General features: G+C 45.3%; 1 protein-coding gene across 1 annotated transcript in view; it reads right to left on the bottom strand.

Annotated features, from left to right (window-relative positions):
- The window catches only part of LOC132817680 (unconventional myosin-X-like), a 241,470-nt gene that overhangs the window by 46,821 nt on the left and 175,614 nt on the right, over positions 1 to 19,035 (bottom strand). The window contains exons 30-31 of the mRNA XM_060828179.1: positions 9,258 to 9,313; positions 8,157 to 8,299 (exon numbers count right to left, since the gene is read on the bottom strand). Of these exons, the coding sequence (XP_060684162.1) occupies positions 8,157 to 8,299; positions 9,258 to 9,313 (199 nt within the window). The remainder of the gene's footprint in view (positions 1 to 8,156; positions 8,300 to 9,257; positions 9,314 to 19,035) is intronic.

Here is a 19,035-nt window from a genome sequence, read left to right as displayed (position 1 = left end):
CAGTCCAAAGATGTGCAGGTCAGGTGGAGTGGCCATGCTAAATTGCCCACAGTGTTAGCTGCATTAGTCAAGGGTAAATATAGGGAATGGGTCTGGGTGGGTTACTCTTCGGAGGATCAGTGTGGACTTGTTGGGCCAAAGGGCTGTTTCCATACTGTAGATAATCTTATCAAATTTAAAAAAATATGTCATGCCCTTGTTCCAGAAGAGTACTAGAGAAGACCCAGGTAATTATAGACCAATGAGTCTTATGTCTATTGTAGGAAATGTTTTGGAAAGGATTATAAGAGATAGGATTTATAATCATCTAGCAAGCTACAATTTGATTTCAGATAGTCAACATGGTTTCGTCAAGGGCAGATCGTGTCTCACAAACCTCACTGAGTTTTTTGAGAAGGTGACCAAGAATGTAGATGAGGTTAGGGAAGTTGACGTGGTATACTTGGACTTCAGTAAAGCCTTTGATAAGGTTCCACATGGTAGGCTGTTGGAGAAAATACTGAAGCATGGAATTGAGGGTGATTTAGCAGTTTGGATTAGAAACTGGCTTTTTGGAAGAAGGCAGCGAGTGGTGGTCGATGGAAAATATTCAGCCTGGAGTCTGATTACTAGTGGTGTGTCACAAGGATCTGGTTTGGGACCACTGCTGTTTGTCATTTTTATCAATGACTTAGACGCAGGCATAGGTGGATGGGTTAGTAAGTTTGCAGATGACACTAAAGTCAGTGGAGTAGTGGACAGTGTGGAAGAATGTTACAGGTTGCAGGGGAACTTGGATAAACAGCAGAATTAGGCTGAGAGGTGGCAAATGGAGTTCAATGCAGCTAAATGTGAGGTGATGCACTTCGGGAAGAATAACAGGAAGGCAGAGGTCAATGGAAAGACTCTCGGTAGTGTGGATGTGCAGAGGGATCTTGGTGTCCATGTACATAAATCCCTGAAAGTTGCCACCCAGGTGGATAGTGCTGTTAACAAGGCATACGGTGTGTTAGGTTTCATTGGTAGAGGGATTGAGTTCCAGAACCACAATGTCATGCTGAAATTGTACAAAACGCTGGTGCGGCCACACTTGGAATATTGTGTACAGTTCTGGTCGCCCCATGACAGAAAGGATGTGGAAGCATTGGAAAAGGTGCAGAGGAGATTTACCAGGATGTTGTCTGGTCTGGAGGGAAGGTCTTATGAGGAAAGGCTGAGACACTTGGGTCTGTTCTCATTGGAAAGAAGAAGGCTAAGGGGGGATTTGATAGAGACATACAAGAGGATCAGAGGATTAGACAGGGTAGGCAGAGAAAGACTATTTCCTAGGATGATGATGTCAGTGTGTACAAGGGGGCATAACTACAAATTGAAGGGTGATAGATTTAAGACAGATGTCAGAGGCAGGTTCTTTACTCAGAGAGTGGTAAAGGTGTGGAATGTCCTACCTCCCAATGTCGTTAACTCAGCCACATTAGGGAGATTTAAACAATCTTTGGATAAGCACATGGATGATGATGGGATAGTGTAGGGGGATGGGCTTAGATTAGTTCACAGGTCAGCGCAACATTGAGGTCAAAGGGCCTGTTCTGCGCTGTATTGCTCCATATACTATTGGCATTATGTTCCTGTTAGAGTGAAGGATAAGGCTGGTAGGAGTAGAGAACAATCGATGAATAAAGTTTTTTTTAGTTATTCAGTTGTCTCATTGGGAATTTGGAATACTAAGATTGGCGGTTAGGGGAGTTGAATGTTCCTCCTGCAGGATGTGGGAGGCAAGTGTGACCACTGGTGTCCCTGCTGACTTCATCTGCGGGTACTGTACCCAACTCCAGCTCCTCAAAAACCACATTGGGGAACTAGAGCTGGAGCTGGATGAGGTTTGGATCATTCAGGAGGCAGAGGCAGTTATTGAGAGGAGTTACAGGGAGGTATTTACCCCACAGCCACTTGAAGAAGGTAGGTGGTTTACTGCCGGGGATGGGAAAGGGAACTGACAGGCAGTACAGGGATCTCCTTAACAATGAGTATACCGTTTGGCTACTGTCGGGAGGGACAACTTACCAGGAATAAGCAATGGGGCACAGGTCTTTGGTATAGAGCCTGTCCCTGCTGCCCAGAGGGGAAGGGAGAAGAGGAGCAGAGCAGTAGTCATTGGGGACCCCATAGTTAGGGGGACAGACAGGAGGTTCTGTGGGAACGAGAGAGGCTCACAGTTGGTGTGTTGTCTTCCAGGTGCTGGGTTTGTGATGTCTTCGAACGTGTTTTCGGGATCCTTGAGGGGGAGGGGGAGCAACCCCAAGTCGTGGTCCACATAGGGACCAATGACATAGGGAGGAAGAGAGATGGGGATTTAAAGCAGAAATTGAGGGAAGCAGGTGGAAGCTGAGAGCTAGAACAAACAGAGTTGTTATCTCTAGTTCGTTGCCTGTGCCACGTGTTAGCAAGGCAGAGAGAGGAGTTGAACATATGGCTACAGGGATGGTGCAGGTTGGAGGGTTTTGGATTCCTGGATAATTTGGGTTCTTTCTGGGGTAAGTGGGACCTCTACAAACAGGATGGTCTGCACCTGAACCAGAGGGGGACCAATATCCTGGCAGGGGAAATTTGCTAATGCTTTTCAGGTGGGGTTAAACTAGTGCAGCAGGAGGATGAGAACCTGAATTGTAGTTCATGTATATACATGGATGAGTGTAGTGAAGTCAGAACTAACATTTCAAGATTGCATGAGTGCACTGGCAGCAGGAAGTTGTTTTGAAGTGTGTTTACTTCAACACCAGGAGCATCTGGAATAAGGTGGGTGATCTTGCAGCATGGGTTAGTACCTGGGACTTCAATGTTGTGGCCATTTCAGAGATATGGGTAGGACAGGGACTGGAATGGTTGGTGCAGTTTCTAGGATTTTGATGTTTCAGTAAGAACAGACAAAATGGTAAAAGAGGGGGAGGTGTGGTATTGTTAGTCAAGGACAGTATTACAGTGGCAGAAAGAAAGTTTGAGGACTCATCAACTGAGGTAGTATGGGCAGAGGTTAGAAACAGGAAAGGAGAGGTCACCCTGTTGGGAGTTTTTTATAAACCTCTGAATAGTTCCAGGGATGTAGTGGAAAGGATAGTAAAGATGATTCTCGATAGGAGTGAAAATAACAGGGTAGTTGTTATGGGGGACTTTAACTTTCCAAATATTGACTGGGAATACAAAAGTTTGAGTACTTTAGATGGGTCAGTTTTTGTCCAATGCATGCAGGAATGTTTCCTGACACAGTATGTAGACAGGCCAACAAGGATCGATGACACATTGGATTTGGTACTGGGTAATGAACCCGGCCAGGTGTTAGATTTGGAGGGAGGTGAGCACTTTGCTGATAGTGACCACAGTTCGGTTATGTTTACTTTAGTGATGGAAAGGGATAGGTATACACTGCAGGGCAAGAGTTATAGCTGGGTGAAAGGCAATTATGATGCGATTAGTCAAGATTTAGGATACATAAGATGGGGAAGGAAACTGAAGGGGATGGACACACTTGAAATGTGGAGCTTATTCAAGGAACAGCTACTGTGTGTCCTTGATAAGTATGTACCTGTCAGGCAGGGAGGAAGTGGTTGAGGGAGGGAGCTGTGGTTTACCAAAGAAGATGAATCTCTTGTCAAGAGGAAGAAGAAGGCTTATGTTAGAATGAGACGTGAAGGCTCAGTTAGGGCACTTGAGAGTTACAAGTTAGTCATGAAGGACCTAAAGTGAGAGCTAACAAGAGTCAGGAGGGGACATGAAAAATTGTTGACGGATAGGATCAAGAAAAACTCTAAGGATTTCTATAGGTATATCAGGAATAAAAGAATGACTAGAGTAAGGTTAAGGCCAATCAAGGACAGTAGGGGGAAGTTGTGCATGGGGTCCGAGGATGAATATGAATATTTTTCATCAGTATTGGCACTGAAAAAAGACAATGTTGTCCAAGAGTAGGAGGTGTTAGCAATTCTGGAAAGTGTGAAAATAGATACGTCCCCTGGGCTAGATGGGATTTATCCGAGGATTCTCTGGGAAGCCAGGGAGGAGATTTCAGAGCCTTTGGCTTTGATCTTTATGTCGCCATTGTCTACAGGAATAGTGCCAGAAGACAGGAGGATAGTAAACATTGTCCCCTTGTTCAAGAAGGGGAGTAGACACAACCCTGGTAATTATAGACCAGTGAGCATTACTTCGATTGTGGGTAAAGTGTTGGTACAGGTTATAAGAGATAGGATTTATAATCATCTAGAAAGGAATAATTTGATTAGGGCTTGTCAACATGGTTTTGTGAAGGGTAGGTCATGCCTCACTAACCTTATTGAGTTCTTTGAGATGCTGACCAAACAGGTGGATGAGAGTAAAGTTTTTGATGTGGTGTATATGGATTTCAGTAAGGTGTTTGATAAGGTTTCCCATGGTAGGCTATTGCACAAAATATGGAGGCATGGGATTGGGGGCGATTTAGCAGTTTTGATCAGAAATTGGCGAGCTGAAAGAAGACACAGGGTGGTGGTTGATGGGAAATGTTCATCCTGGAATTCAGTTACTAGTGGTGTACACAAGGATCTGTTTTGGGGCAACTGCTGTTTGTCATTTTTATAAATGGCTTGGATGAGGGAGTAGATAGATGGGTTAGTAAATTTGCAGATGACACTTAAGGTGGGTAGAGTTGTAGATAGTGATGAAGGATGTTGCAGGTTACAGAGGGACATAGATAAACTGCAGAGCTGGGCTGAGAGGTGGCAAATGGAGTTTAGTGCAGAAAAGTGTGAGGTGATTCACTTTGGAAGGAGCAACAGGAATGCAGAGTACTGGGCTAATGGTAAGGTTCTTGGTCGTGCTGATGAGCAGAGAGATCTCGGTGTACAGGTACATTGATCCTTGAAAGTTGCCACCCAGACTGACAGGGTTGTTAAGAAGACATATGGTGTGTTAGCTTTTATTGGTAGAATGATTGAGTTTTGGACCATGAGGTCATGCTGCAGCTGTACAAAACTCTGGTGCAGCCGCACTTGGAATACTGCATGCAGTTCTGGTCACCGCATTAGAGGAAGGATGTGGAAGCTTTGGAAATGGTGCAGAGGAGATTTACTCGGATGTTGCCTGGTGTGCAGAAAAGGTCTTACGAGGAAAGGCTGAGGGAACTGAGAGAGAAGAAAGTTGAGAGGTGACTTAATTGAGACATCTAAGATAATCAGTGTTAGATAGAGTGGAAGGGAGAGCCTTTCTCCTATGATGGTGATGGCTAACATGAGGGGACATAGCTTTAAATTGAGGGGTGATAGATATTGGACAGATGTCAGAGGTAGTAGGGGTATGGAACGCACTGCCTGCACAGTAGTAGACTTGCCAGCTTTGGGTCATTTAAATGGTCATTGGATCAACATATGGATGAAAATGGCATAGTGTAGGTTTGATGGGCTTCTGGTCAGCACAACAACGAGGGCCAAAGGGGCTGTACTGCGCTGTAATGTTCAATGTTCAATATTGATGTTCTGGAAGCAGACTCCCCTGATGGAATATAATAGCTTAATATTACCCCAGACACTTAGATTAGACTTACAGTGTGGAAACAGGCCCTTCGGCCCAACAAGTCCACACCGACCCGCCGAAGCGCAACCCACCCATACCCCTACCCCTACATTTACCCCTTACCTAACACTATGGGCAATTTAGCTCGGCCAATTCACCTGACCCGCACATCTTTGTGACCGTGGGAGGAAACCGGAGCACCCGGAGGAAACCCACGCAGACACGGGGAGAACGTGCAAACTCCACACAGTCAGTCGCCTGAGTCGGGAATTGAACCCGGGTCTACAGGCGCTGTGAGGCAGCAGTGCTAACCACTGTGCCACCGTGCCGCCCATACACTTGTATGTCTGAAAAATGTAAAGTTAGTATATAATAGTTAATTGCCATAAAGTGCTGTTGTATTCTTCATGATGTGCACACCTAGTCTCTTGCATTACCAAATATAACATTCGCATGGCTGTTTAAACTTAACAAAATCAGTGACAGCTATCCATTTTTTAGTTCTCAGATTACCTTGACCAATCAGAATCAAATGTCTTTATTTAAAATTTAAACAAAGCCTGACAGGGAACTGTCCATCATTATTAACTGCAGCACTTCTCATTTTAACAATATCAATCAAAGTGAAATTGCACTGTGGCACAGTGGTTAGCACTGCTGCCTCACAGCGCCAGAGACCCGGGTTCAATTCCCGCCTCAGGCAACTGACTGTGTGGAGTTTGCACATTCTCCCTGTGTCTGTGCGGGTTTGCTCCGGTTTCCTCCCACAGTCCAAAGATGGGAAATTGTCCGTAGTATTAGGTAAGGGGTAAATGTAGGGGTACGGGTGGTTTGTGCTTTGGCGGGTCGGTGTGGACTTGTTGGGCCGAAGGGCCTGTTTCCACACTGTAAAGTTATCTAATCTAACTCAGCACTGTCCACTCATACAGTACATACATCCACAAGGCACTGAAAGCTAACTTATAGGCGTAACACGCTATTAGGAAAGCTAATGGAATGTTAACATTTATTACTGGAGGATTTGAGTACAGAGGTGGTGAAGTCTTGGTTCAGTTGTACAGGAGCTTGGTTAGATTGCTCCTGGAGTAGTGTGTGCAGTTCTGTCTCCTTATCTCTCAAGAGATAGTATTGCCATAGGTTCAGCAAACATGTTCCTAGGAGGCAGGACTGACCTGTCACCAGTTTGGGCAAACTGGGCCCAGTGTAGACAGCGTAGATGCAGGTGAGATGCTTGCTCTGACTGGGAGAGTCAGTAACCTCAATTTAACAATAAAGGAGAAGCCATAGGGCCAAGATGAGGTGAATTTATTTTACTTAGAATTGTGAACCTTTAGAATTCTCTACCATAGAAGCTCAGTATTTGAGTATGTTTAAGGTAAAGACAGAGAAATTTCTGATTTCCAGTGATGTACATCAGCGCCAGGGACCTGGGTTCAATTCCCGCCTCAGGCAACTGTCTGTGTGGAGTTTGCACATTTTCCCCATATCTGCGTGGATTTCCTCCGGGTGCTCCGGTTTCCTCCCACAATCCAAAAACGGGCAGGTTAGGTGAATTGGCCATGCTAAATTGCCCGTAGTGTTAGATGAAGGGGTATATGTAGGGTAAGGGTCTGGGTGGGTGCTCTTCAGAGGGTCGGTGTGGACTTGTTGGGCCGAAGGGCCTGTTTCCACACTGTAAGTAATCAAACACAAAATCATGATGGTGGAGTGCAGTGGGTAAAAGGCATGATAATGTTAAATGGTGGAACATGGTCAATGGCCTGAATGGCTTGTTCCTATATTCTAAAATGTTGGCTTTACTCTTTAAATTAATATTTTTCTGAATTGCCCTGATAAGTGTAATACAAAATTCTGGATTAGTGGTGATTAGATTACTTACAGTGTGGAAACGACCCTTCGGCCCAACAAGTCCACACCGACCCGCTGAAGCGCAACCCACCCATACCCCTACATATACCCCTTACCTAACACTACGGGCAATTTAGCATGGCCAATTCACCTGATCCAGTGATGTACATCAGCGCCAGGGACCTGGGTTCAATTCCCGTCCTGGTGCTGGAAAAATACAGCAGTTCAGGCAGCATCTGAAGAGCAGTAAAATCGACGTTTCAGGCAAAAGCCCTTCATCAGGAATACAGCTTTAACAAAATGTGCCTTTTCTAAGCAATACCCAAATTCCTTAAAACCAAAATAACTGGTGTCCTTTCGGGAGGTAAACCTGACACCCTTACCTAAACCTGACTCCAGACACACAGAAATGTGTTTGATTTTTAACTACCCTTCCAAAATAGCCTAAAAGCTTCTCAGTTCAAGTGTAATTAGAGACGGTCATTAAATGCTGGTAGTGACACTGACATCTTGCAATGAGCCAATCTGTGTCCTGTCTGCATGGAGCTAGGAGAATCTGTGACCACATGACTCAGAGGGAACAGGAACTCTGACACCAAGGTTGGGACACTGAGCAAATGTCAGCAGGTAACTGTCCTACATTGGCCTGGCCTACCCCCTCCCTCCTCCCCACCCCTATTCCAGACCTGCCTGCCTCCACAAACATACACACATCAGCACCAACCCCTCACCCAACCAGTGTAGAACCAGCATCCCTCCTCCAGTCCCACTCCCTGAGCCACATTTACCACGAACAATGAATTCTTGTCCCAGATTCATGGCCTCTCCCTTGGATTTCTGAAGCAGGGATATCCAGTGATGCATTTCTTCCGGACTGACAGAGTTACAGTGAATCACACGGGTCGCCAAGATAATGACAAAAGAATTTGGTCTGAAAATACAAAACAGATTGGAAAGTAAATATTCACCTTCTCCACATTCCCATCATGTTCTGAGGAGATGGCTCTCACTGGGAAACAGATTCCAATGCAGCCCAGGGTTAGATACAGAGGAAGGCTCTCTCTACACTGTCCCCCCATCAAACACTCCCAGGACAGGGACAGCACGGGGTTAGATACAGAGTAAAGCTCCCTCTACACTGTCCCCCATCAAACACTCCCAGGGACAGGGACAGCACGGGGTTAGATACAGAGTAAAGCTCCCTCTACACTGTCCCCCATCAAACACTCCCAGGACAGGACAGCACTACAGATTCAATTACAATGTGTCTCCTTGTGCCCATCTCTGCACTTATAAATTATGTTCTTAAAAATAGTTAGTACGTCAAACTCCATTCTCTTCTCGGAACCATGGTGACTGATGGATGTTTGATTTTCTAAATGCATTTAGGACTTTACTAAATCACTTTCTAGCCTTTTCCCTATGATTGATGTTTGGTTTAATTAGTTTGTAGTTCTCGGTTTTCTCTCTCTCGCTTTCTTCAATATTTGCTAACTTCCCATTGGCTGGCTCCATTCCAGTGTCCAGGGAAATTGAGAAAGAGAGAAGCAGCAGTTCCACTCAGAGTTCAGGTCATTGGGGGCTGATGTGACAGGAAGCACTTCTTCACACAAGGCAGGAGAAATCTGGAACTATCTGACTCCAGACATCTGTTAACCCTGGAGGTCAATGCATTCTTACTGGGTAACTGGATTATGAAGAAAGGCAGGGAAATAGAGTAAAGATACAGATCAGCCTGATCGAGATAACTTGTAAAATAGCCTCCAGGGCCAACAGGCCTTCTCCTGTTCCTGTGTAATGGACTCCAAAGGCTGAATGGCCTCCTCCTTGTTTGTATACCCGGCCCAAGGGGCTAAATGGTCTCTGGTTCCTCAGCCACTCGATATTACCTGTCAGGGTTGTCAGAGGCACACACGGACTCAATCAATCCAACATCCACAGTGCCCTGCACCAAAGAAACAGAATGCAAAGTCAGATTAATCACTGTCAATGGGCACACATGCAAACTTAGTCACACTAATCCTATATCCACCAATCTCAGAATTCTCTATTTACAGCTTTCAGGTCTCTGGCTGCACATCTCAGGATCCTGCAAACATGAGAGACAATCTAAGCAACGTCATATGTTATACAGGTGTCTCCTTTCAGAATAATCCCAAATCAAATTAACACACACAGGGTTAGACTCGGAGTAAAGCTATCTCTACTCCTTTAAACTAAAAGTATAGCTCCCTCTACACTGCCCCCCATCAAACACTCCCAGGGACAGGGACAGCGTGGGGTTAGATACAAAGTAAAGCTCACTCTACACTGTCCCCCCATCAAACACTCCCAGGACAGGGACAGCACAGGAATTGATACAGAGTAAAGCTCCCTCTACACTGTCCCCCATCAAACCCTCCCAGGACGGGGACAGCATGTGGTTAGATACAGAGTAAAGCTCTCTCTACACTGTCCCCATCAAACCCTCCCAGGGATAGGGACAGCATGGGGTTAGATACAGAGTAAAGCTCTATCGACTGCGAGGCTGGTGCAGGAGGGAGGGCTTCAGATACCTAGACCATTGGATACCTTCTGGGGAAGGTGGGACCTGTACATGAAGGACGGGTTGTACCTGAACTGGAGGGGCACAAATGTCCCGGGTGGGAGACTTGCTCGTGTGGTTCAGGAGGATTTAAACTAGTTTGGCAGGGGGGTGGGAATCAGAGCTACACATCCAAGAGTAGGGGGGGTTGGGGGAGGGGCGGGGGTGGGGGGCTGTTGTAGATGGGGCAGTGACAGGATGTAGTGCTCAAAGAGAGAAAATGCTGGAAAATCTCAGCAGGTCTGGCAGCATCTGTAAGGAGAGAAAAGAGCTGACGTTTTGAGTCTAACTGACCCTTTTCCTTTTCTCTCTCAGTGTTAGACAAGGTATTTACTGAGATTCACTTCCACAGCCATATTTCCTTCTTTCCTGTTCTGCCTCCCTCAGGTTGTAGTGAATCTATTGGGAAGGTTTTTCACATGGTGAAACAAAGGGATTGGTTAAAGTGTGTCTGCTTTAATGCAGTTACAAATCCTACAACACCAGGGTATAGTCCAACAGGTCTAATTGGAATCCCTAGCTTTCGGAGCGCCGCTCCTTCATCAGGTGGTTGACAACAGCAGCGTTCTGAAAGCTAGTGCTCCCAAGTAAACCTGTTGGACTATAACCTGGTGTTGTGGGATTTTTAACTTTGTACACCCCAGTCCAACATCGGCATCTCCAAATCATGCTTTAACGCAAGGAGTGTCAGAAATAAGAGTGATGAACTTAGAGCATGGATCCGTACTTGGGGCTACGATGTTGTGGCTATAACGGAGACATGGGTTTCACAGGGACAGGGATGGTTGCGAGGTATTCCAGGACTTAGAACATCTAAAAAGAACAGGGAGGGTGGGAAAAGAGGAGGGGGTGTAGCATTGCTAATCAGAGACAGCATCACAGCGACAGAAACGGAGGTTGTTGAGGAAGGTTTATCTACTGAGTCAGTATGGGTGGGAGTTAGGAACAGCAAGGGAGCAGCCACCGCATTGGGGGTTTTCTACAGACCCCCTAATAGCAGTAGAGAGATCGAAGATCTCATAGGCGGGCAGATTCTGGAAAAATGCAGAGGTAGCAGGGTTGTTGTTATGGATGATTTCAACTTTCCCAATATCGACCGGAACCTCCTAAGTGCAGGTGGTTTGGATGGAGCCGTTTTTGTCAGGTGTGTTCAGGAGGGTTTCCTTACTCAGTATGTAGACGGGCCGACGAGGGGAGAGGCCATTTTGGATTTGGTACTTGGCAACGAGCCAGGACAGGTGTCAGATCTCACGGTAGGAGAACACACCATAGCCTTGGGAGAGGGAAAGGAGCAGTTACCGAGGGAAGATATTTAATTGGGGAAAAGGAAATTATGACGTTATCAGACAGGAGTTAAGAAGTACAGACTGGGAGCAATTGTTCCACAGAAACAGCACAGCAGACATTTAGAAATTCTTTAAGGAGCAGCTTTTGTGAGTGATGCACCAATTTGTTCCTCTGAGACAGGTAAGAAGGGAAAAGATTAAGGAACCTTGGATGATGAGAACAGAGGAGCTTCTCGTCAAAAGGAAGAAGGCAGATTACGTAAGGTGGAGGAGTACGGGTCTAGCACAGCTTTAGAGGATTACAGGCTTACTAGAAAGGAGCTCAGAAATGGACTGAGGAGAACCAGGAGGGGGCACGAAGAAGGCTTGGCAAGAAGGATTAGGGAGAACCCAAAGGCATTTAACTCATGTGAGGAATAAGAGAATGGCCAGGGAGATGGTATGGCTGGTCAGGGATAACGTAGGGAAGTTGTGCGTGGAGTCTGAGCAGATAGGGGAAGCCCTAAATGAGTTTTTTGCTTCGGTTTTCACCAAGGAAAGGGACCCTGTTATAAATGAAAACTGAGAGGAGCTAGGATACAGTCTTGACCAGATCAAGATTGATGAAGTTGATGTGCTGGAAATTTTGGCAAACATTAAGATTGATAAGTCCCCAGGGCCTGACCAGATTTATCCGAGGCTGTTCCGGGAAGCGAGAAAGGAGGTTGCTAAGCCGCTGGCGAGGATATTTGCTTCCTCACTCTCCACAGGAGTCGTACCAGAGGATTGGAGGGAAGTGAATGTTGTTCCTCTTTTCAAGAAGGGTAATAGGGAAATCCCTGGCAATTACAGACCAGTCAGTCTTACATCTGTGGTCAGCAATGTTTTGGAAAGAAGTCTGAGGGATAGGATTTATGACTATTTGCAAAAGCATGGCGTGATTAAAGGTAGTCAGCATGGCTTTGTGAGGGGCAGGTCATGCCTCACAAATCTTATTAAGTTATTTGAGGAGGTGACAAGACAGGTCGACAATGGTCAAGCAGTAGATGTGGTGTAGGAATTCCTCAAGGACAAAGGTGAAGAGCCAGAGGTGGTGGTACATGTCGGCACAAATGATGTCGGGAAGAGGAGGAGGAACATACTACAGTGGGATTTCGGAGAACTAGGAAGAAGGCTGAAAAGCAGGACATCCAGGGTGGTTATCTCCAGCTTGCTTCCAGTTCCTCAGGCTGGTGTGGCCAGAAACAGGGAGATAATGGACTTGAATATGTGGCTGGGGAACTGGTGCAGGAAGCAAGGATTTAAGTTCTTGGATCACTGGGGTATGTTTTGTGGTAAGCATAAATTCTACAAGAGAGACGGTTTGCACTTTAATAGGTTAGGGATCAGCATTCTGGCAGGCAGGTTTGCTACTGCAACACAGCTACATTTAAACTAAGTAGCGGGGCGGAGGGGACAAACTGAATGTATAAAAAGGAAATTGAAGGGAAAGTTAGGACAAGGAGAATCAAGAAAGACTTCAATGAGGCAGAAAACTCAAAGGGATCATGCTGTAAGGTTGAGTGAAATAGGAGTTGATGGGAAGGGTGAGAGCAGTAACAAATTAAAAATACTATATGTGAATGCACGAAGCATTAGAAATAAGATGGATGAGCTTGAGGCTCTTTTGGAAATTGGCAGATACGATAGTGAGGGGATAACTGAGACGTGGCTTCAAGTGGACAGGGTCTGGGAAATGAATATTCAAGGCTACACGTGCTATCGTAAGGACAGTCTGACGGGCAGAGGGGGTGGGGTGGCCTTGTTGGTAAGGGATGATATTCAGTCCCTTGCGCGGGAGGACCTAGAATCAGGGGATGTAGAGTCAGTGTGGATAGAGTTGCGAAATACTAAGGGTAAAAAGACCCTCTTGGGAGTTATCTACAGGCCCCCAAACAGTAGTCTGGATGTTGGATGTAAGATGAATCAGGAGCTGAAATTGGCCTGTCGCAAAGATGTTACTACAGTTGTTATGGGAGATTACAACATGCAGGTAGACTGGGAGAATCAGGATGGTATTGGACCTCCAGAAAGAGACTTTGTGGAGTGCCTCCGAGATGGATTCTTCGACCAGCTGGTGCTGGAGCCGACCAGGGAGAAGGCAATTCTGGATCTGGTATTGTGTAACGAACCAGAATTGGTCAGAGACCTCAAAGTGAAGGAGCCATTGGGAAGTAGTGACCATAATACAATAAGCTTCAATCTGCAATTTGAGAGGGAGAGGGTACAGTCAGAAGTGACAATATTTCTGTTGAATAAAGGGAACTATGGAGCTATGAGGGAGGAGCTGGCCAAAGTTTAATGGTGCAATACCTTAGCAGGGATGACCGTGGAGGAACAATGGCGGATATTTCTGTGTATAATGCAGAAGTTGCAGGATCAGTTCATTCCAAAAAGGAAGAAAGATCCCAGGAAGAGGCATGGGTGGTCGTGGCTGACGAGGGAAGTTAAGGAACATATAAAGTTAAAAGAGAGTAAGTATAACATAGCAAAGATAAGTGGGAAAACGGAGGACTGGGAAGCTTTTAAAGAACAACAGAGGATTACTAAGAAGGAAATACGCAGAGGAAAAATGAGGTACGAAGGTAAACTGACCAATAATATAAAGGAGGATAGGAAAAGCTTTTTTAGGTATGTAAAAGGCAAAAAAATGGTTAGGACTAAAATTGGGCCCTTGAAGACAGAAACAGGGGAATATATTACGGGAAACAAAGAAATGGCAGAAGATTAAATGGGTACTTCAGATCTGTGTTCACTGGGGAAGACACAAGCAATCTCCCTGAGGTAACAGTGGCTGAAGGGCCTGAACTGAAGGGAATTTATATTTGCCAGGAATTGGTGTTGGAGAGACTGTTAGGTCTCAAGGTTGATAAGTCTCCGGGGCCTGATGGTCTACATCCCAGTGTACTGAAGGAGGTGGCTCGGGAAATCGTGGACGCGTTGGTGATTATTTTCCAGAGTTCGATAGATTTGGGATCAGTTCCTGAGGATTGGAAGGTGGCTAATGTTGTACCACTTTTTTAAGAAAGGTGGGAGAGACAAAGCAGGAAATTATAGACCAGTTAGTCTGACCTCAGTGGTGGGAAAGATGCTGGAGTCTATTATAAATGATGAAATTATGATACATCTGGATAGCAGTAACAAGATAGGTCAGAGGCAGCATGGATGTATGAAGGGGAAATCATGCTTGACTAATCTTCTGGAATTTTTTGAGGATGTAACTCTGAAGATGGACGAGGGAGATCCAGTAGATGTAGTGTACCTGGACTTTCAGAAAGCTTTTGATAAAGTCCCACATAGGAGGTTAGTGAGCAAAATTAGGGCACATGGTATAGGGGGCAAAGTACTAACTCGGATTGAAAACTGGTTGGCTGATAGGAAACAAAGAGTAGTGATAAACGGGTCCATTTCGGAATGGCAGGCAGTGACCAGTGGGGTACCGCAGGGATTGGTGCTGGGACTGCAGCTTTTTACAATATATATTAATGATATAGAATGGTATTAGTAATAACATTAGCAAATTTGCTGATATTACAAAGCTGGGTGGCAGGGTGAAATGTGATGAGGATGTTAGGAGAATACAGGGTGACCTGGACAGGTTAGGTGAGTGGACAGATGCATGGCAGATGCAGTTTAATGTGGATAAATGTATGCTTATCCACTTTGGTGGCAAGAACAGGAAGGCAGATTACTACCTCAATTTAGGTAAAGGGGCAGTACAGAGAGATCTGGGTGTTCTTGTACACCAGTCAATGAAGGTAAGGATGCAGGTACAGCAGGTAGTGAAGAAGGCTAATAGCATGCTGGCCTTCATAACAAGAGGGATTGAGTATAGAAACAAAGAGGTTCTTCTGCAGCTGTACAGGGCCCTGGTGAGACCACACTTGGAGTACTGTGTGCAGTTCTGGTCTCCAAATTTGAGGAAAGATATTCTGGCTATTGAGGGAGTGCAGCGTAGGTTCACGAGGTCAATTCCTGGAATGGCGGGACTATCGTACGCTGAAAGACTGGAGCGACTGGGCTTGTATACACCCTTGAGTTTAGAAGACTGAGAGGGGATCTGATTGAGACATATAAGATTATTAAAGGATTGGACACTCTGGAGGCAGGAAACATGTTTCCGCTGATGGATGAGTGCCAAACCAAAGGACACAGCTTAAAAATACGGGGTAGACTATTTAGGACAGAGATGAGGAGAAACTTCTTCAACCAGAGAGTGGTGGCTGTGTGGAATGCTCTGCCCCAGAGGGCAGTGGAGGCCCAGTCTCTGGATTCATTTAAGACAGAGTTGGATAGAGCTCTCAAGGATAGTGGAATCAATGGTTATGGAAGGAACAGGATACTCGTTAAGGATGATTAGCCATGATCATACTGAATGGTGGTGCAGGCTTGAAGGGCTGAATGGCGTACTCCTGCACCTATTGTCTATTGTCTATATGGACCTCAGCAAGGCATTTGATAGGGTTTCCCATGGTCGGCTCATTCATAAAGTCAGGAAGTATGGGATACAAGGAGATTTGGCTATCTGGATTCAGAATTGGCTGGCTCACTGAAGGCAGAGAGTGGATGTAGATGGAAAGTATTCTGCCTGGAGGACAGTGCTGAGTGGGGTCCCACAGGGCTCTGTTCTTGGGTCTCTGCTCTTTGTAGTTTTTATAAATGATTTGGATCAGGAGGTTGAGGGGTGGGTTAGTAAATTTGCAGATGACACAAAGGTTGGAGGTGTCATCGATAGTATCGAGGGCTATTGCAGGCTACAGCACGACATAGACAGGATGCAGAGCTGGGCTGAGAAATGGCAGATGGAGTTCAACCTGGATAAATGCGAAGTGATGCGTTTTGGAAGGTCAAACATGAATGCTGAATATAGGATTAAAGACAGGATTCTTGGCAGTGTGGAGGAACAGAGGAATCTTGGTGTTCAAGTACATGGATCCCTCAAAGTTGCCATCCAAATGGATAGGGTTATTGAGAAAGCATATGGTGTTTTGGCTTTCATTAACAGGGGGATCAAGTTTAAGAGCCGCGAGGTTTTGCTGCAGCTCTGCAAGTCCCTGGTGAGACCACACTTGGAATATTGTGTCCAGTTCTGGTTGCCCTATTACAGGAGAGGTACAGAGGCTTTGCAGTGGATGCAAAGAAGGTTTACCAGGATGCTGCCTGGACTGGAGGGCTTGCCTACGAAGAGAGGTTGACTAAGCTCGGACTTTTCTCTCTGGAGAAAAGGAGGGAGAGAGGAGACCTGGTCAAGGTATACAAGGTAATGAGAGGCATGGATAGAGTCAATAGCCAGAGACTTATCCCCAGAACAGGATTGACGGGTATGAGGGGTCACAGTTTTATGATATTAGGAGGAATGTATAGAGGAGACGTCAGAGGTAGGTTCTTTACGCAGATAGTTGTGAATGTATGGAATGCATTGCCAGCGGTGGTGGTGGAAGCAGAGTCATTAGGGACATTTAAGTGACTGCTGGACATGCACATGGACAGCAGTGAATTGAGGGGTGTGTAGGTTAGGTTACTTTATTTTAGATTTGGAATAATCCTAGACACAACATTGTGGGCCTAAGGACCCGTTCTGTGCTGTACTTTCTATGTTCTATGATCAATATTCTTATAGAACAAAGAACAGTACAGCACAGAAACAGACCCTTTGGCCCAACAAGTCTGTGCTGACACAAGATGTCTTTCTAAACTAAAACCCTTTTGCCTCTGCACCGTCCGTATCCCTCTATTTCCCGCCTATTCATGTCTCTATCAAGATGCCTCTTAAACATTGCTGCTGTATCCACCTCCACCCCTTCCTCTGGCAGCACGTTCCAGACACTCACCGCCCTCTGTGTAAAAATCCTGCCTCTCACATCTGCTTTAGACCTATCCCCTTTAACTTTAAACCTATGTCCCAGAGTATTTGACATTTCTACCCTGGGAAAAAGACCTGTGACTCTCCATTCTATCCAGGCCTCTCATCAGTTTGTAAACCTCGTTCAGGTTCCCCCTCAGCCTCTGATGTTCAAGTGTAAACGAACCAAATATGTCCAATCTCTTCTCATAGCTAATACCCTCCAAACCAGGAAAACATCCTGGTAAACCGTTTCTGTATCCTCTGCAAAGCCTCCACATCCCTCTGGTAGTGTGGTGACCAGAACTGTACACAATATTCCAAATGTGGCCTAACTAAAGTTCTGTACAGCTGCACCGTGACTTGCCAATTTTTATACTCTGTGCCCTGGCCAATGAAAACAAACATGCAATACACCTTCTTGATTGCCTATCTACTTGAGTAACTACTTTCAGGGAACTGTGCATCTCTATGCCTAGATCCCTCAGTCTGTTTATTGTAACGGTATACTCTCCTCCTGCATTAGATCTTCCAAAATGTATCAGCTCACATTTATCCAGATTAATTTCATCTGTAATTTCTCTGCCCAAGTCTCCAGCCTATCCTTATTCTGCTGTATCCTCTGACAATGCTCCACACTACCTGCAGCTCTTCCAATCTTTGTGCCATCCACAAGCTTACTAATCATGTCATTTACATTCCTCTCCAAATCATTCATATATCCTACAAACAACTCTGATCCCTGTAGAACACCACTGGCGACAGATCTTCAGTCAGAAAAACACCTTTCCATCCTTCCACTCCTCCTCTCTGTCTTCTATGACTAAGCCAGTTCTGTATTAATTTCACCAGCTCACCACACATTCCATGTGACTTCACCTTTTGTACCAGCCTGCCTTTAGGGGCCTTGTCAAGGTCTACTAGACAATATCCACCACCCTGTCCTCATCAATGATCCTCGTAACTCCTCTAAAAACTCAATTCAGTTTGTGAGACACAACTTCTCTGACACAAAGCCACGCTGCCTAATGCTAATAAATCCATATTTTTCCAAATGTAAATAGGTCCTGTCCCTAAGAATCTTCTCCAATAATTTCCCCACTACTGATATAAGGCTCACTGACCTGTAAATTTTCTGATTACCCCTGTTGCCTTTCTTAAAAAACAGAACCTCTTTGGCTCTTCTCCAGTTTTCTGGGACCTTGCCTATGGCAAAAGCAGATGCAGAGATTTCCTACAAGACCTCAGGAATTTCCTCCTTCAACTTTTTGGATAGATCCCATCAGGTCCTGGGGACCTGTCTATCTTAATACTTTTCAAAACACCCAACACCTCTCCCCTTTTTATGATGCCCTAGAGTATGAACATGCCACTCATTAGACTAGCCATCAGGTCCCTCTCCTTTGCAAAGTGTTTGTTAAGGACCTCACCCACTTCCTCCGGATCCACACATAAATTCCCTCCTTTGTTCTTGATTTGACCTACTCTTTTCCTGGCTACCATCTTGCTCCTTGTATATGTATAAAAACCTTGGGGTTTTCCTTAATCCAAGGGCCAAGGTCATTCCAAAGCCCCTTGTTTACTTTCTTTCCTGCTTTCTTTACATTTCTCAAGGGCTCTGCCTGTCGTCAGTTTCCTAAATCTTATGTATTCCTCCTTTTTCTTTCTGACAACGCTCACAATTTCTCTTCTTATCCAAGGTTCCCAAATCTTGCCATCCTTTCCCTTCACTTTCACAGGAACATGCTGCTCCTCAACTTTATGTAAACTGGCCTTTACAAGATTCCCACTTGTCAGATGTGAAGTTACCCATAAACAGCTGCTCCCAATCTACATTTCTCAATTACTATCATATATTGTATATATATTATAATTAGCCTTTCCCCAGCTTAGTACTTTTACCTGAGGTCTACCTTTGTCCTCATCCAGAAGTAACT

Source organism: Hemiscyllium ocellatum, chromosome 7 (assembly GCF_020745735.1).
Source record: "Hemiscyllium ocellatum isolate sHemOce1 chromosome 7, sHemOce1.pat.X.cur, whole genome shotgun sequence".
Taxonomy (NCBI): domain Eukaryota; kingdom Metazoa; phylum Chordata; class Chondrichthyes; order Orectolobiformes; family Hemiscylliidae; genus Hemiscyllium; species Hemiscyllium ocellatum.
This window is presented reverse-complemented; position numbering and strand designations above follow the sequence as displayed.